The following is a 26,056-nucleotide window of genomic DNA, read 5'->3' as shown; positions in this document are numbered from 1 at the left end:
AGAGCCTCTGAGTTCTGATTTATGTACGATGTATGTCCACCTCTGACCTGCTGTTGATGAAACAAATGTTTCTTCTCTTTGGATTTTGTTCTGTCGGGCTCTCTGGTAGAATCCTCCCAAAAATGCACAGGTACAAATTTCAGACACACACACGTATGAAAATTCAAAACAATGTTCTTTATAATGAAAATTCACTTAAACCAAGCCCTCTTTTGGTATAGCGAAGAGCACTCGTCTCCAAACAAACTGGTAATTGGTACAAGTCCCTTATCAGTCCTGTGATACTTAGCTTGCAGCTGTGAGGCAATTCACAGTCCTTCTTTCACAAAGTGAAACACACTTTGCTCTGGTTTAGTTTCAAAGCGGGGAAAAATCAGCACACAAAAGGTCAAAGTCAGTAAATCAGTCATGAAACACAACGATCAGATAATCCTCCACAATGGCCAAACCCACAGGCTGCTCTTTATAGCAACCTCACTAATGACCACAGCCCCACCCAACCACAGGTGGCCTCATTTTCTTTTATAGTAATCTCTCAGTTGTTGCTACCTATGCATCGCTCTCCGCATGCGTGGCTGTATCATTAACTCTTGTTCTGAATCCAAGGAAGAGCTAGATAATTGAACTCCTTCTGAGCTATCTGCCACACTCTCCTCCTCCCTGTCACTCATGTCTTCTTGGTCAGAGGAGCCTTCATCAGCAGATTCCACCGGGGGCAAAATAGGCCTGCAGCATGTGGATGTCTCCCCCACATCCACAGTCCTGGGGGCAGGAGCAGGGCCAGAGCTAACCACAACAGGGTTTTCAACTAAAAAACATACTTTAGGCTGCAAAATGCATACGTTCAGTTTGCAATGCAGTGAGTTGGAAAAGAAAACAACCTAGTGAGTGTGATGAAACCACTTAGGTACTTCCGTTTGCACAAAGCTTACATGCTTAGATTGGGATTCATCATTTAATGGTTCCAAATATTTTAGTGGTGCTAGGAGCCAGGGGTAGATTCTAGATTGCTGTATTTTTCAGAGTACAAGATGCATTTTTCCCTCATGAAAGGGCATTCACAACTTCTGGTGGCAGGCTGTTCCACTGATCAACCGTTCTGACTGTCAGGAAATTTCTCCTTAGTTCTAAGTTGCTTCTCTCCTCGTTTAGTTTTTTAAGAGAGTTTTGCAACTATTGCTTACAGTAAAGAGGTGACCGCAAACCTTTTTGGCACCGAGTGCCCAAACCCGAATGCGCGTATATACGCGCCCTGCATCCACCAGAGCTACAGAAACCCAAAGGGCAGCTGGCCAGAGTGCATGCACGCTCTGGTCAGCTGGTCTTGGGTTTCTGGCAGGCGCTGGCCAACTGGTCTTCATGAGCACTGGAAACCTCAAGACCAGCTGGCCGGTGAGCACATGCCTGTTTGTTTTCAGGCCTTTTTTGGGGCCTGGAAAATGCCAGTTTTGGCCGTCTCCCGATGCTCCGGTACCCGTGAAGACCAGACGGCCAGAAACGAGAAGCTGGCGACAATGTGCGTGCCACCGAGAGGGCTCTGTGTGCTACCTCTGGCATGCGTGCCTTGGATTCACCATCACAGCAGTAAGGGTATTATGGAGTAGTTAAAGAAATGTTCTTAGGATACAAATAAGTGTCTTTCCTGGATCTATCTGGACCGGGAGTCACTGCTCACAGTCACTCATGCCCTCATCACCTCGAGGCTCGACTACTGTAACGCTCTCTACATGGGGCCACCTTTGAAAAGTGTTCGGAAACTTCAGATCGTGCAGAATGCAGCTGCGAGAGCAATCATGGGCTTTCCTAAATACGCCCATGTTACACCAACACTCCGCAGTCTGCATTGGTTGCCGATCAATTTCCGGTCACAATTCAAAGTGTTGGTTATGACCTATAAAGCCCTTCATGGCACCGGGCCAGAATATCTCCGGGACCGCCTTCTGCCACACGAATCCCAGCGACCAGTTAGGTCCCACAGAGTTGGCCTTCTCCGGGTCCCGTCGACTAAACAATGTTGTTTGGCGGGTCCCAGGGGAAGAGCCTTCTCTGTGGCGGCCCCGACCCTCTGGAACCAGCTCCCCCCTGAGATTAGAACTGCCCCCACCCTCCTTGCCTTTCGTGAACTCCTTAAAATCCACATCTGTCATCAAGCATGGGGGAACTGAGACATCTCCCCTGGGCCTATACAGTTTATGCATGGTATGTTTGTGTGTATGTTTCTTTTTAAATACTGTATGGGTTTTTTAGTGATTTTTAAATTATTAGATTTGTTGTACATTGTTTTATTGTTATTGTGAGCGGCCCGAGTCTGCGGAGACGAGCGGCATACAAATCATAATCATAATAATAATAATAATAATAATAATAATAATAATAATAATAATAATATGTCAGTGCAACACAGCAAATGGTGATCTCATTTGCTGTGTTGCACTGACATAATAATAATAATAATAATAATAATAATAATAATAATAATAATAATATTTTAGTACGCCAACACACCCACCCGCGAAGGAAATAAGGAAATTAACCATCTCCTGCCGCCTTGACTTGACTCTTCTCCTCCTTCCCCTCCTCTCTCTCTTTCTTCTGCAGAGCCATAAGTGTGATACTGGGCGACAGGTGGAAGAAAATGAAAAACGAGGAAAGGCGGATGTACACGTTAGAGGCCAAGGCCTTGGCTGAAGAACAAAAACGCTTGAATCCCGACTGCTGGAAACGGAAACGGACAAATTCAGTACGTGGGTTTCACACTCTTGCCCATTTCCTAGAAGTCTTGGTCCTTATGGATATTACTGTCCTTCATGGCATCGGACCAGAATACATCCGGGTCTGCCTTCTGCCGCACCAATCCCAGCAACCGGTCAGGTCCCACAGAGTGGGCCTTCTTCAGGTCCCGTCAACTAAACAATGTCGTCTGGCGGGACCCAGGGGAAAAGCCTTCTCTGTGGCGGCCCCGGCCCTCTGGAACCAGCTCCCCCCGGAGATCAGAATTGCCCCCACCCTCCTTGCCTTTCGTAAGCTCCTTAAAACCCACCTCTGTCATCAGGCATGGGGGAACTGAGACATTCCCCCCCCCCCCCGGGCCTATACAATTTATGTATGGTATGTTTGTGTGTATGTTTGGTTTTAAATAAGGGTTTTTAAATTATTTTAAACATTAGATTTGTTATATGCTGTTTACTACTGTTGTTAGCTGTCCCGAATCTATGGAGAGGGGCGGCATACAAATCTAATTGAATGAATGAATGAATGAATGAATGAATAAATAATTTTTTTTAAAAAAAACTGAACAGGGGTCCCTGACTCCACACACACACACCCTCCGTGGACCAAAGTCCCTGGGCACAACAGATTCACTTACTTAACAGTTACTAACTTCGCAAAGGCAAACTCAACAGGGGAAACCAGAGTGACGGAACTAACTTAATCGCTGCTGTGATTCACTTAACAACTGAAAGGGAAAGGGGGGAAAAATCACTTAACAACTCTCGCCTAGCAATAAAATTATGGGCTCAACTGTGGTCGGAAGTCGAGGACTATCTGTAATTTACTAGAGCACGGGTGTCAAACTCTCTACGTCACGATGCTGTCAGATGTCGTTTTGTGACGTTTTCTCCATTCGTGGAGCTGAGGTGGGCGTGGCCTGCCCGTGACGCATTCGTGGACCCCCACTTAACTCTTTCTATGCTAGAGCCCAAACTGCAGCATATTCTTTAAAGTCCGATTCATGTTCTGGCTCTCTGAAAATTGAACCCAGAACAAGCTCACACCTCTCCAACACTTTGCGGTCTGCACTGGCTGCCGATTGGTTTCCAGACTCAATTCAAAGTGTTGGTTATGACCTATAACGCCCTACATGGCATGGGACCAGATTACTTACAGGACCGCCTCCTTCCGCATGAATCCCAGCGGCCGGTCAGGTCCCACAGTCGGCCTTCTCTGGGTCCCGTCAACTAGACAATGTCGCTTGGCCGGACCTAGGAGAAGAGCCTTCTCTGTGGCGGCCCCTGCTCTCTGGAATCAGATTTGTACTGCCCCCACCCTCTCTGCCTTCCGTAAGAGTTTAAAGACCCACTTATGCCACCAAGCTTGGGGTCATTAGATTCTACCTGCTGGCCAATGAATATATAGTAAGTTTGTTGAATGGGATGTTTGCATGTTAATAGGAATTTTTGGTTTCTTTTTAAATGTAATTCTTAATTTTAACTTTAATTATTATCTCGATGTACAGTGTTCCCTCGATTTTCGCGGGTTCGAACTTCGCGATAAGTCTATACCACGGTTTTTCAAATATATTAATTAAAAAATACTTCACGGGGTTTTTTCCCTGTACCACGGTTTTCCCCGCCCGATGACGTCATATGTCATCGTCAAACTTTCGTCTGCCTTTAATAAATATTTCTTAAAATAAACTTTAATAAATAAATATGGTGAGTAATAATCTAAATGGTTGCTAAGGGAATGGGAAATTGCAATTTAGGGGTTTAAAGTGTTAAGGGAAGGCTTGGGATACTGTTCATAGCCAAAAATAGTGTATTTACTTCCGCATCTCTACTTCGCGGAAATTCGACTTTCGTGGGCGGTCTCGGAACACATCCCTCGCGAAAATCAAGGAAATGCTGTATACTGCTTTTATATGTTGTGAGCCGCCCCAAGTCTTCGGAGAAGGGCGGCATATAAATTTAATAAATAGAGTTATTCATTCCTATTTCCAGGGACAAAATAACCCCCGGTCTTTAATGGGTGTTTTCCCCTCTCTCTTCCTTCTTAGGGGTCTCAGTAGCATCAAGACCGGATTCTAATCAATCCACGGTGACGGGAAGAAGACGCGATCAGGGTTTCGTGATTAGTTGTGGCGGTGTGACCATAATACACTGGCATCATCGGAGTCACTTAGGAACGAGGTTTTGCTTATTACAAAGTAGAGCATTAAGCAAGCTTAAAAGTATCGACCTTTAAAAGAAAAAAAGGGAGAAAATCAAAAAAACCAAATTGCCTTATATTTTTTCCCCCTTTTCCAAACATTACATGTCTATCAGGTGTCATAGGCTTGAACACGGATATCCTGTGGTGCTAAGGAATAGTAGGAAGGAGAGAGGAGCTTTGTATAAAAAAAGTTTTATTTTCTAAGGAAAAAACAAATGCACAGAAAGGGGGGAAAGTTTAAAACATGTAACATCTTGTTTATAGAACAACTCTTATCGCTGATTAATACGTATTGCACAAACTTATGTAATTAAACTACCAATTTTGCAAGCTGGAATTTTCTGACGTATAATTTAACGAACCTTCTAGTTTGCCCGGTGCCAACAAAAATATCAGAACACGCGGCAGAGAGAATAGTATATAACGGACGCTATAATATGTAGCAAATCGTCGTCTATAGGGGAAGGTGTCGCATTTATAATTTACATTTTGGGTGTGTTACCTTCTCTAGTAAAATTAAAGGCTGGTGAGAAGCCTGAGCTGCATTGGAAAAGATTTGCATTGTTCGAGAGGAATGGTGCTTTCATAATATTTTCATTTAATGTTATTTTTTTTCCTCCTATGCTGCGTATTTTAAAAATATTTTGCCATAAGACATCATTTATGATGGGGACAAACCTTGCACTTATTTTCGGTGCAATATTTGCACTTTACTTTTTTCCCCCTCCTCTCCATCTATCTAAAAAAAAAATAGAGCAGATATATATTCGATTAATGGCTACTTTTGCTGTGAACATTTACGACATAGCTTTTAATATTACTAAATAGTGTGTTTCTTGTCAAGAAATCACCAGAAATTTCAGCACCTGATATGTACGTCCTCTACATGTTGCTCCTATGATTTTGCACACTGTATTCTTGTATTATTTCAAAATAAATTGTAAAAAATTATTATTGTATATTTTCTCTATATAAAGTATATGAAGTATCACAATGCAGTCTTGTGAATTGATATTACTGATTAAAGGAATGCTTGAAAACAAAGAGTGGTAGAAATATTTTAATTGCATTTCCAATTAAAACATTGTACATAAAACATTACACCGATGTAATCTGAAATATTTTGTGTCAACAAAGTGTGTGTGTGTGTATGTAATTTATATATATATATATGAATTTAAAATGGAGACTAGTATAGATCTATTTCGAGGTTATATACTATCACTAGTATAGTATAGATCTATTTTGAGGTTGTTTCCTCTCATCAGCTAGCCATAGGAAACACACACACGTATATGTATATGTAATGTATATTTATGTACACACACATACTTATGTTTATATATACATATATGTGTGTTTGTTTTCGTAGATTTTCACGGGTACAGGTATGACGGTCTTGGTATATTCGGGTTTCTTCCTGTGTAGGATTTGGAAATTTCTGGCGACGTTTCGACGAGGTCTCACTCGTCATCTTCAGGCTGGTGTTTCTGTCCTTGTTCTAGGGCGAACATAGCGAGACCTGAGCTGCCTTCCTTCTATAAATACTGGTGGCTGGGTGTGGTTTGATGGCTCAGCAATTGCCTGCTGTGTAGATACTTCCTGGTGAGTCAGTGGGGTAACACCTGGGGTCGTTGATGTAACTGAGGTATGCTGATTAGTTAATGGTTGTGGATTAGGCGTGATATCCTGAGTAGTTGAAGCTTGCAGGCTACTTGGTTGTTTTGCAATGTGTGTTCTGAGTCTGGTTTCAGTTTCTGTGGTTGGGATGCGTTTGAGGGCTGGTTTCCAGATGTCTGGTAGGCGGGAGATATCCCGCTTGTTCATATTTTGGGGATGTTTTTCTATGAACAAGCGGGATGATACCTCCCACCTACCAGACATCTGGAAACCAGCCCTCAAACGCATCCCAGCCACAGAAACTGAAACCAGACTCAGAACACACATTGCAAAACAACCAAGTAGCCTGCAAGCTCCAACTACTCAGGATATCACGCCTAATCCACAACCATTAACTAATCAGCATACCTCAGCTACATCAACGACCCCAGATGTTACCCCACTGACTCACAAGGAAGTTTCTACACAGCAGGCAATTGCTGAGCCATCAAACCACACCCAGCCACCAATATTTATAGAAGGAAGGCAGCTCAGGTCTCGCTGTGTTCGCCCTAGAACAAGGACAGAAACACCAGCCTGAAGATGACGAATGGGACCTCGTCGAAACGTCGCCAGAAATTTCCAAATCCTACACGGGAAGAAACCCGAATATACCAAGACCGTCATATATGTGTGTGTGTATACATATATATACACATACACACACACACACACACTGTGTGTGATAAACCTGAACAGCTGCTAAAAAGAAAATTAAATCCAAACATACGTTTCTTTTCTTGTCAATTTAGGATTAGCTTGTTTTACCAACGCAGAAATAAAACCTTTCCGATTAGGAACATTTGATTTTCAATTAAAACAATAAAATATAAAAATACCATTTGGAAAAAAAGCTGAGAGATGCAGAACGCATTCGAGGACGAAAGTCAAAAGAGGCTGTGGATTGTTAAGGAAGTTTGAGAGAGATGCTACTCGTAGGAACTCGGAAGTATACCGTACATGCTGATCGGGGCCTTCCAACATTTTGCAGAAAAACCATTTTACTGAAGAGGAGTCAGTGCCTTCTGCAGTAGCTGCACCATTATGGGATAAACCGGGGCAAATTCTTTGCCTTCTCTGCTTCTTACAGATTGAACATAAGCTTCCAGGGCACCTCTGCTTAAAGACAAAATATACTGGAATTAAACTTTCCCCCCCCATTATTATAAAACTAACAATACTGTAGCTTCCAAAGAGATTGTGTCTGTTAGTACGTAACCTACTTGGATGTTGCCATACAGTAAATCAGCGTTTCCCAACCGGTGTGCCGCGGCACACCGGTGTGCCGCGAGACATGGCCAGGTGTGCCGCTAAGCTCCGGCTGGGCGGGGCGCTGCCGGTACTTCCGTCCTGGGGCTCCCGCTCGCAGCTGTCCCCCGGCTCCTGCTCGATGCCGCGGTTTTCGGCGCTCTCCTGCTGGGCGCCAAAGAAGGAAGGCAGGAAGAAGGAGAGCTTTATTCTTCGCGCCTTTTCCCCGCCTTCCTTCTTTGGGACCCAGCAGGAGAGCGCCGAAAACCGCGGCATCGAGCAGGAGCCGGTTGACAGCTGCGAGCGGGAGCCCCAAGAGGAAGTACCGGCAGCGCCCCGCCCAGCTGGAGCTTCTCCTGCGTCGACGGCAAGTTTCCTTTGTGGCCCGGCGGGAGGGCACTGGCGATGGGAGCGGGGGGCGGGGGCGGCCGCAGTGGCCGCAGGCAGTCGTGGGGAGATGGCGGCGGCGAGAGGGATCGCTCTCTCTCTCTCTCTCAGCTGACTGCAAACGAGAGCCCTGACGGTGGCGGTTGGACGTGCTGCTAGACGTCGTACATGCTGGCGCTGCGGGCCTGGCATATACGGTGTCCAGCAGCACGTCCAGCTGCCGCCGTCAGGGCTCCCGCTTGCAGTCAGCTGAGAGAGAGAGAAAGAAAGAAAGAGACATAGCAAGAGAGGCAGAGAAAGAGACAGAGCAAGAAAGAGAGGCAGAGAAAGAGAGAGAGAAAAAGAGAGACATAGCAAGAGAGGCAGAGAGAGAGAGACAGAGCAAGAAAGAGAGGCAGAGAAAGAGACAGAGCAAGAAAGAGAGGCAGAGAAAGAGAGAGAGAGAAAGAGAGACATAGCAAGAGAGGCAGAGAGAGAGAGACAGAGCAAGAAAGAGAGGCAGAGAAAGAGACATAGCAAGAGAGGCAGAGAGAGAGAAAAAGAAAGAGAGACATAGCAAGAGAAAAAGAGAGACTTAGCAAGAGAGGCACAGAGAGAGAGAGAAAGAGAAAGAAAGAGAGACATAGCAAGAGAGACAGAGAGAGAGAAAGAGAAAGAAAGAGAGATAGTAAGAGAGGCAAAGAGAAAGAAAGAGACATATAGCAAGACACAGAGAGAGAGAGAAAGAGAAAGAAAGAGACATAGCAAGAGAGAAAGAGAGAAAGAGAAAGAAAGAGATAGTAAGAGAGGCAAAGAGAAAGAAAGAGACATATAGCAAGACAGTGAAAGAGAGAGAGAGAGCAAGAGAGAGAGAAAAGCAAGAAAGGGATAGCAAGAGAGACAGAGAGAGAGAGAGCAAAGGAGAGAGAAAGACATAGAGGAAGGGAAGGAGGGAGAGAGAAAGAGAGCAAAAAAGAGAGAAAGAAAGAAAGAGGGATGGAGAGAGAGAAAGAAGGGAAGGAAGGAAAAGAGAAAGAGGGAGAAATAGAGCGAAAGGGAGGAAGAGAGAGGGTTTTTTTGTCCAAACTTTTCTTTAGGCCCCCCCCCCGCCCCGCCCCCCCCCCTTTCAGTGTTCCTCGGGATTTTGAAAATATGAATAATGTGCCGCGGCTCAAAAAAGGTTGGGAAACACTGCAGTAAATAACAATGTTAGTTTGTAAAAAGGAAAGACTATACCTTTAAGGAAATATTACTGGTTAGCCAAAAGAGGGCGCCAACACCGTTCCCTTTGGGGGGAAGTTACTTTGTTAGAGATATATTTGCCGTGAGCTGTATTCTTGCTGTGTGTGTGGTTTGTAAACTATTAAAGTATTGTTAATTCTTGATATTTGTAAATAATATTGTTGTATATACATTGATACTAAGTCTGAGTCATTGCCTGACTAACCCACATTACTTACACCACAACAACTCTGCTTAATGTATGTTGAAGGTTTCGTACCGAGACATACTAAAAGTGTATTATTTAGGTATAAATGATCGATTTTCTCATCAAACTCTGGCATTCTCTCTCGTTCAGTGTGTGTGTGAGTGCAGGCAATTGAGCCCATTCATGTTTCTAAGGGAGACACTTGTGAGTTTTTGTCCCATTTTACAACCTCTCCTGTCCTAGTTGTTAAGTAAATTGTTGCAGTTGGGTTAGGAAACATGGTTGTTAAATTTTGCTGACTTTGGGAATGGACAATGGAATGAGAACCATTCCGTTTATAACTTCCCAGGAAGTTATAATTAATTTTCTTCCCAGTCCACAGGCTGGATGAGTCATGTGCTGGCCCTGCCCACTGGCAGTTGGAACAGAGTCCTTTTCAGGTGGGGAGGGGGAGTAGAACGTCTTAACTCCTTAGCATCTGAGCTTATTATTAATAATAATATACGGAATAATTAATGATCCCATGGTCATTTTGAAAAATCCTTTCTTAGCAAGCACCTAGAAGCCAAGAAGAACATATGTCACAAATTTCAGGTTTGTAGGCTTTACAGTTATGGAGATTTCATGATGATGCGTGAGTGGTATTTGACTTATATATACTGTATATATATATATAGATTAAGCAAATAATAATAATCTGACCGTATTAAAGTGAGCCGTTCTTTCTCTGATGGATGGTCATCGAGCCACCGTGAGTAGCGGGCGATGGTCCAGTCTGCTCGCTATAATTAATAAATAAAATAATAATAAATAACAAATAAGGGATAGATATGACCATCAAATGTTTATACTAAACCAGGGGTAGGCAAAGTTGGCTCTTCTATGACTTGATTAGCTCAGGAATTCTGGGAGTTGAAGTCCACAAGTCATAGAAGAGCCAACTTTGCCTACTTCTATACTAAACAATAAGCGTAAATCCGGTGTCACTAAATGAACAAACTTACGGATTCACTCAAACAACGGCTCAAGAGGTCATAAAATGAGCGCAAAATTCACCTCACAAATGCCTCGCTTCTCCACAGTCAGACATTTTGTAGAAAAGGTTTAAAGGTTGCCTCGTTACCTGGAAAGGGGATTTCAATTCAGGTGGGCCCCTTGTGAATAAGAACTGGATGATGGTGCTGTATGGGATGATGTCTCCCACCGCTGGGCTGTTGGAGATGTGCTCGCTGGTCTGGAAGAGCATTGGTCTGTAGGGGGAGGAGGAAGCAGGAGGGTGAAGAGTCCGGAACACGAGGACTTTGGGACAACTGAGTAGCAGAAGGCTGATCAAGGTGGGTGCGGGTGTTACCACAGAGCTAGACCGCGGAGGGCCCGTTCTAGAAGACCTCTGTTCTGGTCTACCGTGTTTCTTTTTATCCCCAAAAGCCCCACTATGTCTTACTTTCGGGGTATGTCTTATACTGTATTGGGAAAAAAATTGTCAATTTTTTTGTTTTAACCATAAAATTAACATTTATTAACAACCTGAACAGTATTGTATTCACCACAAAACAGCAGATGATACCCCAGTATGCCAGTGTGTATGTTTTACTGATGTATGATTAATACTGTGTGCATTACCGTATTTTAAGCAGAAGGCGGCAGTGACAAGTGCAGGGGACGGTGAGGTGACGTATGGAGAGGGGGACGGCGCGGTGACGTATGGAGAGGGGGGCGGCGCGGAAGTGGGCAGAAGGCGGCGCTCATTAAGATCAGAGGGAGGTGGCAGACGCGGCGACGTATGGAGAGGGGGGACGGTGCGGACGTGGGCAGGAGGTGGCGCGCAGCTAGATGAGAGGGAGGCGGCAATACCTCCGTGTTTCCCCGAAAGTAAGACATATGTCTTACTTTCGGGGTACGGCTTATATTAGCCGACCCCCCTGAAACCCCCGATACGTCTTACAATCGGGGGTGTATTACTATCGGGGAAACAGGGTAGCTGATGCAAATCCACAAATCTCAAGGCTTTGGTTTTTCAAACAAATAAACCTTTTATTCTCTTTTGCACAGAATAAATGGCAACAGTTGCACGCAAGCGTTGCGAGATCATGCACAGTAAATATTAGGATGCAAAGTCGCATTCCAGGCTAACGAGCTGAAGATGCAAGGCTATAAATCTCTCCAAAAAGTGGAGGGGTATCTCAGTACTAAAGGCTTTGTTCAGAGTTCTTTCTAATCAAAATTAGCACAGCTTGTCATGGTTTATCAAAAGCTTACTTTTCAGGAGCTAGGAATTCACGCCATATTTCCACAGCGCAATTTGACCAAAAGCACCTTCTCTTTCCATTCATCTCCAGAAATTACGTCTCACCTATCACGCAATTCTAACCTGCAGATTCAGAACTTTTCCCCAAGAATTTCTTCTCTTCTTTTTGCGAATCTCTTGAACCTAGGATTCACCCAGGAGCTATCAGCTATCCCCCCATTATCTGAAGATGAACCACGTTCCATGCTAACTTCTAACTCGTCGTCTCGTCCCCACTGCCTTCTGATAACCTTCTTAACCCAGGATGAGCGAAAACCTCTGTTTCCTCATCCTCAAGAGTTTGATCCTTCCTGGGGCTGACCAGGGACACTCACAACAACCCCCAAGGTCCCTTCTAACTTGGTTAGAAGCTGAGTTTAGTTTCCAGAACTACGCAACCAGTATCAGGTTCCTACTGGTACAGAGGAGGACGCTGCACTGGTAGTAAAATTGGAGCTGGGTGCGCAGGTTCAGGTCTCCGGTGCATGCGCAGAAGCAAAGAAACGGGTGAAAATTGCCAAAATCTCACCCGGTGAGTGTTTTCACACAAGATTTCTCTTGCTGCGCATGTGCAGAAGCGGAATCTTGTATGGGGGCGCATCGGGAGCGCATAGCTGAACATGCATCTTTAAAATCGCTACCGGAACGGAGCACCTTACCATTCCGGTAGCAGTCTTTCACTGCAGTTGGCCATGCCCCCTGCCCACCCACCCCCAGGCCAAAACACAACCCCGATTAACAACTCAACGAAATCAAATTTGACGCCCCTGTTCTAGAATACCGATTATCGTCGCGTTACAGAGAGTGAGTTTTGCCTTCAACGACACTTAGCTAATAGCAAACACCATTTGCTAATTTGCTTGGGTGGGACTTCATACACCCTCTTCCCCCCCCCCCCCCCACCAAATCGGGTGGGTGATTGTTTGCAATAACAGCTTATTATTTTAATTAAGCCACCCTCTTGTCTCCGCGTGATAAATTTCCCGTCTTCTAAGAGGGAGAAAAGGGAGGAGGGAGGGAGGGAGCCCTTCGCGGGGCTGCAACAGCTCATTATCGCAAGAACCGAGATTTTTTTTAAAAAATAAAAGCGCAAAAGATAACAATGGAGCTGACAATTTGCACGGCAAAATAAAAACCTGAAAAAAGGGAGGGAGGTGGAATAAAAGATAATTGGTTGCTAATTTACATGCAATGCTTGCCAGAGGATCTTAATTAAAAGCCTCCAAAAGTAGAAGGCACCGATTTCCACCACCACCCTTAATAAAAACAACAGAATCACAGCCGCGGCTGCTGCGACATCACCTACCTGAAGGATCTTAAGAGTTTGTAAGGTTTTCCCAGGTCAGAGACGCGCCTGCAAAGTGGCGCCACGGCTAACTCCATCTGCAAGAGGGAAGCGTTTGGTTTTAATCCACTAATACGATTTATGGGATTTATAAATTATACATTTATGATATGAATGTGTTTTTACGATGACTACGATAATGAATTATCACTTATTCCTTGTGGGTGGGTGTCCAATCACACTTGGCCAATAAAGAATTATATTCTGTCCTGTTCTGTTCTATTCTGTCCTATTCTGTTCTGTACTATTCATTTATGGATTTATTTTATTTTATGTTATTCTATTCTATTCTATTCCACACTGCTCAAAAAAATAAAGGGAACACTTAAACAACAGAATATAACTCCAAGTAAATCAAACGTCTGTGAAATCGAACTGTCCACTCAGGAAGCAACACTGATTGACAATCAATTTCACATGTTGTCACCACATTTAACATGGTGCAGAACAAAGTATTCAATGAGAACATTTCATTCATTTAGATCTAGGATGTGTTCTTTGAGTTTTCCCTTTATTTTTTTGAGCAGTATATATTCTGTCCCATTCCATTCCATATTTTCTATTCTATTAAATATTATTTTACTGAAAGAGTAGTAGATCCTTGGAACAAACTTCCAGCAGACGTGGTTGGTAAATCCACAGTAACTGAATTTAAACATGCCTGGGATAAACATATATCCATTGTAAGATAAAATACAGGAAATAGTATAAGGGCAGACTAGATGGACCATGAGGTCTTTTTCTGCCGTCAATCTTCTATGTTTCTATTTTTGTATTCTATCTAATAATAGTTTTCAGAGAGGGGCGGCATACAAATCTAATAAATTATTATTATTATTGTTATTATTGTTGTTGTTATTATTAATTATATATTCCCTTCCATTGTGTTCTATTCCACTGCATTGTGGAAATATCAAATATCCATTTGATAATTTCTATTCTATTCTAGTTAATAATTCTAATTTTATATTCTATTCTATTATGTTATATTGCATTGCATTGCAATCCATTTCAATCTGGATTGACAGGTGCAAGAGCTACTCGGCGACACCGAGCAAATTTTCACAATATCCTTGTGAGTGCTGGTGAGACCACATTTGGAATACTGTGTCCAGTTCTGGAGACCCCACCTACAAAAAGATATTGATAAAATTGAACGGGTCCAAAGACGGGCTACAAGAATGGTGGAAGGTCTTAAGAAGCATAAAACGTATCAGGAAAGACTGAACGAACTCAATCTGTATAGTCTGGAGCAGTGGTCCCCAACCTTTTTTCCACCAGGGACCAGTTTCAGCAAGACAATTTTTCTATGGCCCGGTGGGGGCGGAAAGGGGGTTTAGCTTATCGTTCCATTGTCTCTCTCCCCCCCCCTTTTTAATTTTGCGGGGGAGTTGAGGTGACAGAGGGAGGAAGGGTAGGAGGGGGCGGTTTCCTGTCTCTTTCCCCTCCTGTTCACTCGGGACCGCCGTTTGCCTTTCAGCAGTTCCAGAGGACATCCCCCCCCGTTCCGGCTGGGATTGCAGCAAGGAATCCCAGAGCAGGGGTAGGTGCCTCCACGGACACAGTCACCTTCCTTTGCGATCGCTGCCTGCTTGGAGCGCCCACCAGTGCCAGGTCTGGTAATTTTCTTGCAGCAAGGAATCCTTCCAAAAGAAAATTACCAGAGCTGGTGGTGGGGGTTTCATGGTCACCCCCCCCCCTGGCTTCGCTCCCACCCAGGACCCCGGGAATAGGGTGGGGGAGCCTAGCAAAAAAAGAGCTGCACAATGCCAAAGCCTTTTCGTTTGAGCTGCAGGCAGAGCGAGGGCTTTGCAAGGGCTTCGCAAGGAGGAAATAGACCACTTTTGACAAGAGAAGACAGACAGGAAAGGAAGAAAGCAAGCAAGCAAAGGTTTTCTCAGCCCGAGGCAAATGGCAGTCCCAAGTGAACGTGAGGGGAAAGAGACAGGAAACAGCTTGGCACTCGCCGGCTCCACAGCAGCTGCTGACTCCGCGGACCGGTGCAACATGCCTTGCGGCCCGGTACTGGTCCGCGGACCGGCTGTTGGGGACCCCTGGTCTGGAGGACAGAAGGAAAAGGGGGGACATGATCGAAACATTTAAATATGTTAAAGGGTTAAATAAGGTCCAGGAGGGAAGTGTTTTTAATAGGGAAGTGAACACAAGAACAAGGGGGCACAATCTGCAGCTATTTGGGGGATAGAACAGAAGCCACGTGAGAAAATATTATTTGACTGAGAGTAGTAGATGCTTGGAACAAACTTCCAGCAGACGTGGTTGGTAAATCCACAGTCACTGAATTTAAACATGCCTGGGATAAACATATATCCATCCTAAGATAAAATACAGAAAATAGTATAAGGGCAGACTAGATGGACCAGGAGATCTTTTTCTGCCGTCAATCTTCTATGTTTCTATCCCAAATAAAAGACTAAAAGTTAAATCCCGTCGGGTTTGTCAGGCCTGTTCTACTCTAGGGTACACTTTGAACAGAGCACCATGCTAAGTATCTGACACCTCTTCTAATGAAATTCCCAGGCCATTTGGAACAATTTTACACGTCCTTGTTCCTGCCAGACACAAACAAGTCTGTCACGCGTAGTGTGGCGCAATTGTGTACGGCGGCACATTGGGCTTGACAATGTCTAACATCAGTTTTTTTAGCAGCCGTCAACCGCGCATAAAATTTAGCTCTTACCTGATGGGGTTACAACATCCCGTAACGAACAATACGACGGTGTGTTCATCTTTATATTGCCATTTTTAAAAGCTTTTTAAAAACCTTGTGGGTTCAGTACAAAACCTTAAAATGTTCCTGTGCTCCTCAACAAATAATGCTGTCTGTCATTTGTCCTTTTTGTGGCTATTCAAGTACAGTAATACCTCGTCTTACGAACCTAATTGGTTCCCGGGGGAGGTTCGTAAGACGAAAAGTTCGTAAGACGAAACATTGTTTCCCATAGGAAACAATGTAATATCAATTAATCCGTGCAACGAAAAAAACCCCCTTTTGCCGAACTTCCGGGTTCGGCGTTCGGGAGGCCGCCGAGAAGCCCTGCCGCCTGGCTGTCGTCTTTTGAAACAGCCGGGGGGCTTCTCGGCGGCCTCCCAAATGCCGAACCCGGAAGTTCGGGTTTGGCGTTCGGGTTCAGGAGGACGCTGGGAAGCCCCCCGGCTGTTTCAAAAATCGACAGCCGGGCGGTGGGGCTTCTCAGCGGCGGCGGCGGCAGGTTCGTAAGAAGGAAAAAGTTCGTAAGAAGAAGCAAAAGATTTCTGAACCCAGGGTTCGTATCTCGGGTTGTTCGTAAGACGAGGGGTTCGTATCATGAGGTACCACTAATGTGACTTAATCAAAAGAGTCCAAGCACCTATTTGAAAACTTCTCTTGGCCGGTAAGCCACTCCCACCCGGTCACATGACCTTTAAGCCACCGCCCGTCACATGATTGTCAAGCAACTCCCACCTGGTCACATGACCATCAAGCCACACCCCAAAACTAAGCCACACCCACAGTGTGGCGGTAAAAATTTTGGCAGCCCATCACTGGATGTAAGTCTAGCAAATATTACATTCTGACAAATCTGGAATCTGTTTTCATTCCAGTCAATGATGAAACTACTTTGTGTGGTCAAAGGACGTCTTTATTTTTCTAGACTAAAGTCAGATTCTCCTGCCTGGAGATTGGTTGTTTTGTGTGTGCCAGATACGAGGGATGGGGGAATAATCTTTGCTTTTCCTTTATATGTTCCGGCCTCCACCGTGCTCATTCCCTTCATTCCCTTCTTTGGATCGTGCCCAGAACCATCTGGCATTTAAAGGGCAAAATATTATTCCCCAACTAACACAACTTAAAATGCTCCAATTTACCGTAACCTTAGCGCACTTGGTTTTGTTTTGTTTTTGTTATTCGGCCGACAAAGATCTTCGTAATGAATAGGTCGAAAGGTGCAGCAATTCCTAGATAATGCCTGGCAGTATATATAAATGTCAAGGAAATGTCATTTAAAATTATCTCACTGACCTCAAGTAATCTTTTTTCAGCCCAGCCAATATATACTGTACCGAGGGTGAAAAGTGAGCCGTTAGCATTTGACACGGAAGTGATTGTCATTGCCTTTCAGTTTTAGCTTGCTCTGTGATTAAATATAATCTTTTTTGGGGGGGGTGTGTATTATTTTATTTTATTAATTTGCTTCCTTCACATGGTTTCAATAAGAAGACCCCAAATGTGTTTGTATGGCATGTTTGCACACCGTATTTTTCAAAGTATAAGACGCACCAGGTATTCATCTGGCTAGCGTCCTTAGTCTGGTCCGCTTCAGCACATTATTTTATCCCCCGGTTAAGGGCTTTTAAAAAAACCTTATTTGGAGAGAGTATCAATGAAAGAGCTTGCAAGCCAGTAAGAGCTGGGAAAATCATTAGCACCTGGAAAAAAAAATATTTGGAGCAAGTAGAGCAATGGAAAAAACATTGCAAACACTCAGGGCTTGGAAAATATTATTCGTAGAGAGTAACAATGAAAGAGCTTGCAAGCCGGTAAGAGCTGGGAACATCGTTACCACTTGGTTAGGGCTGGAAAGAAACTTACTCAGAGCAAGTTAGAGCAATGAAAAAAAGCCTGCAAAGACTTAGGGCTTGGAAAACATTCTTCGCAGAGAGTAACAATGAGAGAGCCTGCAAGGTAAGAGCTGGGAAGACTGTTAGCAGCTAGTTAGGGCTGGTGGGGGGGAGCCACATTCAGAGTATAAGACACACCCGAATTATCAGCTTCTTTTAGGGAGGAAAAAGTTGCGTCTTATACTCCAAAAATACGGTATGTAGTTTCCACTGGAGAAAACGCCATATGTATCTAATCCCACTTGGCCAATAAACAGTTCTACTCTATTCTGCATTCTATTCCTAGGCTATTCTGTTCTCTATTTTCTATATTCTTCGGACCAGTCTACTCAATGCGAAGAGGAAAGATGTTCTGACCTAGGATTCCACAAACCATGTAGAAGACTCCGTGTCCTTTTTATTAAGTTACTGAGAATTCTTCTCATTCAGCAAAGTCTTTCAAGGATGAACTCACGGTCCCAGACCTTATCTGCCTTGGAGAGCGTCGAGGCCGATATCTTCAAAACTTGGCAAGGGCTCTCTGAGAGTCACAAACCAATTAAGCAAACTGATTGTCTCCTGCAAATTCCCATCTCTTTTTGCTCCTCTTTTGCTCCCTATGGGAAGGGCCATTTGTTGTCCACCTGTGGCTTTACTCCCAAGTCGACCCTTCTTCCTTAGCTGTTCCCTTCATCTGGCAACTCTGCGCATGAGCACACTGGAAACAGGCTCCAGCTGTTATTCTGCCTCACTGACGTCTGACTCCAAAGGCAGCTGATAACTGCCAGACTGCCCTGGCCCTCTCTCTGCCTTGGATGTAGAGCACACGTGTCTGAGCTTTCCCCAGACTCCAGGGATGGGCCCATGTTCTTCCCCAACCTTCTCATTGTCTGAATCTGCTGCCAGCAGTTTAGGGAGTGGCATCAAGCTGGTCACACCCATTCAGTCGGCCACACCCACCCGGCCGCCCCGAGATCAACCAGAGCCCCGATGCAGCCCTCTATGAAATTATGTTTGGCACCCCTTGAGCAGGGGGGGTGAATCAGAAGACCTCACCCCAAGGTCCCTTTTGACTCTATTATTTTTGTTAACTCAACCCTAACCCTAATTCGTGGAACCGACGAATCGTGTTTTGAATCCAGAACACAGACCGAAAGCCAAGCGGAATTCACCTGAGCGAAGTCGGCCGCCAACCTCATCTTCCCTCCTTCGCCGAGAGGCCGGAGCAGGCTGGCGTTGCGGATGAAGACCTCAATGGCCCTCTGAGCGATGCCCTCGGTCCTCTCGTAGACAAAATCGTAGCATTCGAAGTGCCTGAAATAGTCGTTCATGACCCTGGAGATGAACCCCTGGAGCTCCTTCATGTACAGAGAGCAAGGGACATCCGGCTTTCCCGAAGGAGGCAGAGACCTGCCCGACAAATGGAGAGAGAAAAAGAAGAGGAAAATGTTCATGTGATGACCTGGGACACGGCACAGAGATAACACAGGCAGCTGGCAGTCCAAACCACCCAGTTAGTTAGTTAGTTAGTTAGTTAGTTAGTTATTTGTTGGATTTGTATGCCGCCCCTCTCCACAGACTCGGGGCGGCTGACAACAGTAATAAAACAGCATATAACAATAATCCAATACGGCATACAAATCTAAATAAATAAATAAATAAATAAATAAAAACCCATTATATAAAAACCAATCATACATACAGACATACCATGCATAAAATTTTCAAGGCCTAGGGAGAAAGTGTATCTCAGTTCCCCCATGCCTGGCGGCAGAGGTGGGTTTTAAGCAGCTTACGAAAGGCAAGGAGGGCGGGGGCAATTCTAATCTCTGGGGGGAGTTGGTTCCAGAGGGCTGGGGCCGCCACAGAGAAGGCTCTTCCCCTGGGTCCCGCCAAGCGACATTGTTTGGTTGACGGGACCCGGAGAAGACCTAATTTAAATTTCCCCAAATGCTCCCATGTTTCTGGCAGGCCCTGGAGCAAAGTGATCACACAAACACACACACAAACACAAATACATACAGGGGTGGGCAGCAGCCAGTCTGCTCAGGTGCTCCGTCCCGGTAGGAAGTTTGATACGGGGTCTCCTGCTTCAGTGGGGGGGTGGGGGTGGATTGGAAGACCCCCAATGTCCCTTCCAATTCTATTATTCTGTTAAATTATTCTGCATGCATTTCTGCAGCAAAATTGGCAGTTCTGTGTTAGCAAAAACTTCAAAAGAAAAGGATTTAGGGGTCGTGATTTCTGACAGTCTCAAAATGGGTGAGCAGTGTGGTCAGGTGGTAGGAAAAGCAAGTAGGATTCTTGGCTGCATAGCTAGAGGTATAACAAGCAGGAAGAGGGAGATTATGATCCCGCTATATAGAGCGCTGGTGAGACCACATTTGGAATAATACTGTGTCCAGTTCTGGAGACCTCACCTACAAAAAGATACAGTATTGACAAAATTGAACGGGTCCAAAGACGGGCTACAAGAATGGTGGAAGGTCTTAAGCATAAAACGTATCAGGAAAACTTCATGAACTCAGTCTGTATAGTCTGGAGGACAGAAGGAAAAAGGGGGACATGATCGAAACATTTAAATATATTAAAGGGTTAAATAAGGTTCAGGAGGGAAGTGTTTTTAATAGGAAAGTGAACACAAGAACAAGGGGACACAATCTGAAGTTAGTTGGGGGAAAGATCAAAAGCAACGTGAGAAAATATTATTTGACTGAAAGAGTAGTAGATCCTTGGAACAAACTTCCAGCAGACGTGGTTGGTAAATCCACAGTAACTGAATTTAAACATGCCTGGGATAAACATAGATCCACCCTAAGATAAAATACAGAAAATAGTATAAGGGCAGACTACATGGACCATGAGGTCTTTTTCTGCCGTCAGTCTTCTATGTTTCTATGTTTCTAAAATCACATCTATTGCCTTCCACAATAGGTTGGAATACAGACAGATTAATGTTTATTTTGGGTGTGTGTGTGTGTCACAAAACCAATAGATTCTCCATTTTTCACGCGGTTTACTTCTGGCAGACCTACGAAAGACTATAGAGAAGCAGTGAATTACCCAGAAAAGTCTTCCTGGTGCAGAGTCATGATAATAGCTTCTATGGAGTCACCCACCGAGTCCAGCAAAGGCTGCACAGCGCTGCCCATCAAACCATGGATTGTCTAGAAGGCAGAACCAAGGATAAAACCCAGGTCAGAAAGGAACCACACACTCCCCCAATCTCAAGGTATAGTTACGTTAATCGAGCAGTCTCTCATTTCGCACAGTAGTATATAACTATTAATAGTAGTATAACTATTTACACTGCTCAAAAAACTAAAGGGGACACTTAAACAACAGAATATAACTCTGAGTAAAGCAAACTTCTGTGAAATCAAACTGTCCACTTAGGAAGCAACACTGATTGACAGTCAATTCCACATACTGCTGTGCACATTCAACTTTGTACAGAACAAAGTGTTCAATGAGAATGTTTCATTCATTCAGGTCTAGGATGTGTTCTTTGAGTGTTCCCTTTAATTTTTTGAGCAGTGTGTGTGTGTCACATATATGTCACATGTTTTTGCTGAAAAAACATGTGACATATATACACACACACACACTACTCAAAAAATTAAAGGGAACACTCAAAGAACACATCCTAGATCTGAATGAATGAAATATTCTCATTGAATACTATATATAGGATTTGATCCTGGGGCCTCTGCCTTGTAAGACAAAGAATTAACCTCTAGGCCATCAGATCTGATCCCTTCAACTATGTACCAGCGAGGGGCTACATGTTTTTTCTGTTGGTACAAAGCTGAACGGATCAGATCTGGAGGCCTAGAGGTTAATTCTCTGCCTTACAAAGCAGAGGCCCCAGGATCAAATCCCAGTAAGGGTATGGCTAGCTGATGAGGCCAGAACAAGGCCAAAATAGTGCTATCCTAGTCTCCCTTAATTTTAAAAATTCAGCAAAAACATGTGATATATATATATATATATATATATATATATATATATATATATATATATATATATCTCACATGTTTTTGCTGAATTTTTAAATGTCTAAATGTTTGTAAGTCATATAAAATAAAATAAAAAAATAAATATAATATATATTTATATTTATTTTTTTTATTATATATTATATTTATATTATATTTATTTTTTATTTTATTTTATATGACTTACAAACATTTAGACATCAAACAATACAACATTAAACATTTACACTTGATATATTTACAAGATTTATTTTTTAACAATTCTATTTACTATACCTTTTTCTTAATTTCCACCCAGTTGTAAATTTTTCCCCACACTTTGTAATAGTCCTTATTTTGTTGGTTTTGAATTTCGTATGTTAATTTGCTAAATTTGGCGCAGTCTAATATTTTTTAAATTACCGTTTCTTTGTTTGGAATCTTATCTTGTTTCCAGACTTGTGCATATGCTAATCTTGCAGCAGTAAGTAAGTGATTTATTAAGTAGTAATTTTCTTTGCTATGTTTGCCTCTAATTATGCCTAATAAATACATTTCCGGTTTTATTTCAATTTTATAGCCCAATATTTCTTCCATCCATGCCCTAATTTGAATCCAATTTTTTTTTGCTTCGTTACATTGCCACCATATGTGGTAGTATGTTCCCACCTCTTTTTTTACACTTCCAACATTTGTTACTAATGTTTGAATATATATATATATTAGTGTAACTTTAAACTGGTTTTTTAATTCATTTTTCTCCCTTTTCTTTTCTCTTTCTGTATTTTTTGTCAATGATTTATGTTTCTTTTTGTGTTCTTTTTTTGAAATGTACTGATTTTATTTTTGTATATGTAAATTTGTGTTTTTTAATATTCTTAATAAAATCTTTTTTAAAAAATTATTTTAACTCCTACCCTCAAAACGTAGCTATAGAGCACTGAACACCAAGACAACTAGACACAAGGACAGTTTTCCCCCCCAAATGCCCTCACTCTGCTAAATAAATAATTCCCTCACCACTGTCAAACTATTCACCAAGGCGGCATTGCTATTAATCTTCTCATTTTTCCTATCACCCATCTCCACCCACAATTGACTGTATGACTATAACTTTGTTGCTTGCATCCTTACTATTTATATTAATATTGATTGTTTCCTAATTGTTGATTTGTACCCTCTGATGGTCATTCAGTGTTGCACCTCATGATTCTTGACAAATGTATCTTTTCAGAGAGCATCTGCACCAAATTCCTTGTGTGTCCAATCACACTTGGCCAATAAATAATTCTTCTCTTCTCTTCTACTCTCTACTCTACTCTACTCTATTCACACCTACCTTCAAAGCAGCATGAATAGTTTCCTCCGAAGCTGTTGGAAATCCACTTTGGTTGGAGATCACCTAAGAAAAATACGGGGAACAATATTAAATGGTGCAGTGAGGCCCAAGTACGGCAAATCTTCATTTTACAAGCTGCCCAGGAAAGGCCAGCTGACCCCACCAGCTCTACCTACAAGAAAAAATATGCTTGGTTCCCTTCATCTAAATCCAATTCCCACAGGGGACCACAAAGAGATTATTATCAGCATTTATTTATTGATTGATTTATTGATTGATTGATTGTTAGAGTTTGAAGGGACCATGCAGGTCATCAAGTCCAACCCCCTGCCTAAGCAGGAACCCTATAGCATCCTAGCCAAATGGCAGTCCAATTTCCTCTTAAAAATGTCCAGAGTATTGGAGTTCACAACGTCCGCTGGTAGGCTGTTCCACTGGTTGATCGTTCTGACCGTCAGATAGTTCTTCCTTACTTCCAGGTTGAATCTCTCCTTGGTCAGCTTCCAGCCGTTGTTCCTCGTACGGCCCTCCGGTGCCCTGGAGAATAAAGTGACCCCCTCCTCTCTGTGGCAACCCCTCGTATACCTATAGACTGCTATCATGTCCGCTCTGGCCCTCCTTTTCTCTAGGCTATCTATGCTCAGTTCCCGCAGTCGTCGTCTTCTTCTTCTTCTTCTTCTTCTTCTTCTTCTTCTTATTATTATTATTATTATTATTATTATTATTAATTAGATTTGTATGCTGCCCCTCTCCGATACCGTAGAGGAAGTCCTTGACTTAACAACCACAATTGAAACGTCCTAAATTTCCACTGCTAAGCGAGACAGTTGTGGAGGGAGCATGGCGCCATTTTATGACCTTGTTTTGCCACAGTTTTAAGTGGACAACTGCAGTTTATTACTGTTAGTACATAACCTACTTTGAGGTTGCCATATAGTAAACTAACAATGTTGGTCTATGAAAATAAAGACTGTATCTTTAAGAACTTTGACTGGTGGGTGGGCCACAAGAGGGCACCAGCACCCTTCCCTTTGGGGGGAGTTACTTTGAGATATCTTTGCTTGTGAGTCGTATTATTCTTTGCTGTGTGCAGTTTGTAATCTATTTATTAATTAGATTATTTATTAATTAGATTTGTATGCCGCTCCTCTCCGCAGACTCGGGGCGGCATACAAATCTATTGTTAATATTGTTGTATATTTGTAAATAATAATATTGTTAATACTAAGTCTGAGTCTTCATCTGGCTAGCCCACATTATCTAGACCACTGCAACAACTCTGCTGATTGTATGTCAAAGGTTTTGCACAGAGCTGCCCTGAGACATACTATCAGTTACGTTCATGGAAGCAAAAATCGGCAAAAATTGTGCGCCCCACTATTTGAGAAGCACTGCTGTAACTGAATCCACCTTGGATATTTTTGGGGGGCAGATAAACGATAGGTTGTAAGTCGAGGACCAAGCTCCGTTCCAATTTTGAGAGAAACCATTTGAGAAGTGGTTCAGTTCAGTTCAGGCATCCGGAGGGCTCCGGCGATTAAAGCTTTCCCCTTTGCGAAAAATCTCCTTGGCACTTTATTTATTTTATTTATTAATCAGATTTGTATGCCGCCCCTCTCCGTAGACTCGGGGCGGCTAACAACAATAATAATACAATGTAAACAAATCTAATATTTAAGTTAATTTTAAAAAACCCTCCAATTTAAGAAACCAATCATACATACTGATATACCATGCATAAATTTTATAAGCCTAGGGGGAAGGGAAAGTCCCACTTACTTTGAGGACAGACTGGTGCAGCTTGTAGAGGGAGTTGACAACTGCCACGTTCCTTCTCTGCCCGTCAGTTAACGGGCCGATCACCTGGCTGGCTTCTCCCTGCGTCGACAGCTGCAGCGAACAAATGAACAGAAACCGATTAATTAGCGGGAAATATTTGCACCAGGTTCACATACATTGCTGCCGTTGCAAAATGGAATTCATTTATTTAAATGTAATTTGATTTATTTAAATGTAATTTGATTTATTTAAATGTAATTTGATTTATTTAAATGTAATTTGATTTATTTAAATGTAATTTGATTTATTTAAATGTAATTTGATTTATTTAAATGTAATTTGATTTATTTAAATGTAATTTGATTTATTTAAATGTAATTTGATTTATTTAAATGTAATTTGATTTATTTAAATGTAATTTGATTTATTTAAATGTAATTTGATTTATTTAAAAAATTATTTGATTTATTTAAATGTTATTTGATTTATTTAAAAAATTATTTGATTTATTTAAATTTAATTTGTTTCATTTAAATGTAATTTAATTTATTTAAATTTAATTCAATTTAATATATAGGCCACCCAACTACTTCCAGATTCTGGGCGGCTCACAACAATGAAGAGGGGAAAAGAGAATATTAGATAATGTAAGTTTGAATTCCCAGCTGTTCCGCCACCCCAAAAATCTCTTGGAGTTGTCATCTTAGAATAATAACAACAACAAAACAACCACCACCACAATAATAATAAAGTAGACTTATGTATCGCTTCACAATGCTTTGCAGCTCTCTCTTAGCGGTTTGCAGACTCAGCCTATGGTCCCGCCAACAACCTGGGTCCTCATTTTACCGACCTCTGAAAGATGGATGTGTGAGTCAAACTTTGAGCCGGTCAGGATCGAACTGCTGGCAGTCGGTAGAGTTAGCCTGCAATGTTGCATTCTAACCACTGCGCCACCAGGAAGGGGAATGAAAAAGGGAGTAAGAGAAGGAAGGAAGGAAGGGAGGGAGGGAGGGAGGGAGGGAGGGAGGGAGGGAGGGAGGGAGGGAGGGAGGGAGGAAGGAAGGAAGGAAGGAAGGAAAGAAGGAAAAATCCA

At 42.9% G+C, this 26,056-nt stretch overlaps 2 protein-coding genes across 3 annotated transcripts in view; one reads left to right on the top strand and one right to left on the bottom strand.

Moving 5' to 3' along the window:
• Nucleotides 1–5,976, top strand: part of HBP1 (HMG-box transcription factor 1) — a 29,009-nt gene extending 23,033 nt beyond the window's left edge. The window contains exons 10-11 of the mRNA XM_070755156.1: nucleotides 2,599–2,740; nucleotides 4,778–5,976. Coding sequence (XP_070611257.1) covers nucleotides 2,599–2,740; nucleotides 4,778–4,789 — 154 coding nt within the window. The 3' untranslated portion in view covers nucleotides 4,790–5,976. The remainder of the gene's footprint in view (nucleotides 1–2,598; nucleotides 2,741–4,777) is intronic.
• COG5 (component of oligomeric golgi complex 5) overlaps nucleotides 5,112–26,056 on the bottom strand; it is a 138,936-nt gene continuing 117,991 nt past the window's right edge. Inside the window, exons 15-23 of one of the 2 annotated variants that reach the window (XM_070755153.1) lie at nucleotides 24,961–25,071; nucleotides 23,182–23,244; nucleotides 20,929–21,032; nucleotides 19,038–19,275; nucleotides 13,228–13,304; nucleotides 10,758–10,884; nucleotides 10,337–10,416; nucleotides 7,103–7,707; nucleotides 5,112–6,454 (exon numbers count right to left, since the gene is read on the bottom strand). In XM_070755153.1, the coding sequence (XP_070611254.1) occupies nucleotides 7,593–7,707; nucleotides 10,337–10,416; nucleotides 10,758–10,884; nucleotides 13,228–13,304; nucleotides 19,038–19,275; nucleotides 20,929–21,032; nucleotides 23,182–23,244; nucleotides 24,961–25,071 (915 nt within the window). In that variant the 3' untranslated portion in view covers nucleotides 5,112–6,454; nucleotides 7,103–7,592. The remainder of the gene's footprint in view (nucleotides 6,455–7,102; nucleotides 7,708–10,336; nucleotides 10,417–10,757; nucleotides 10,885–13,227; nucleotides 13,305–19,037; nucleotides 19,276–20,928; nucleotides 21,033–23,181; nucleotides 23,245–24,960; nucleotides 25,072–26,056) is intronic. The other variant, XM_070755154.1, reaches the window with a different exon arrangement.

The sequence above is a fragment of the Erythrolamprus reginae genome, chromosome 6 (genome assembly GCF_031021105.1).
Source record: "Erythrolamprus reginae isolate rEryReg1 chromosome 6, rEryReg1.hap1, whole genome shotgun sequence".
Taxonomy (NCBI): Eukaryota; Metazoa; Chordata; class Lepidosauria; order Squamata; family Dipsadidae; genus Erythrolamprus; species Erythrolamprus reginae.
This window is presented reverse-complemented; position numbering and strand designations above follow the sequence as displayed.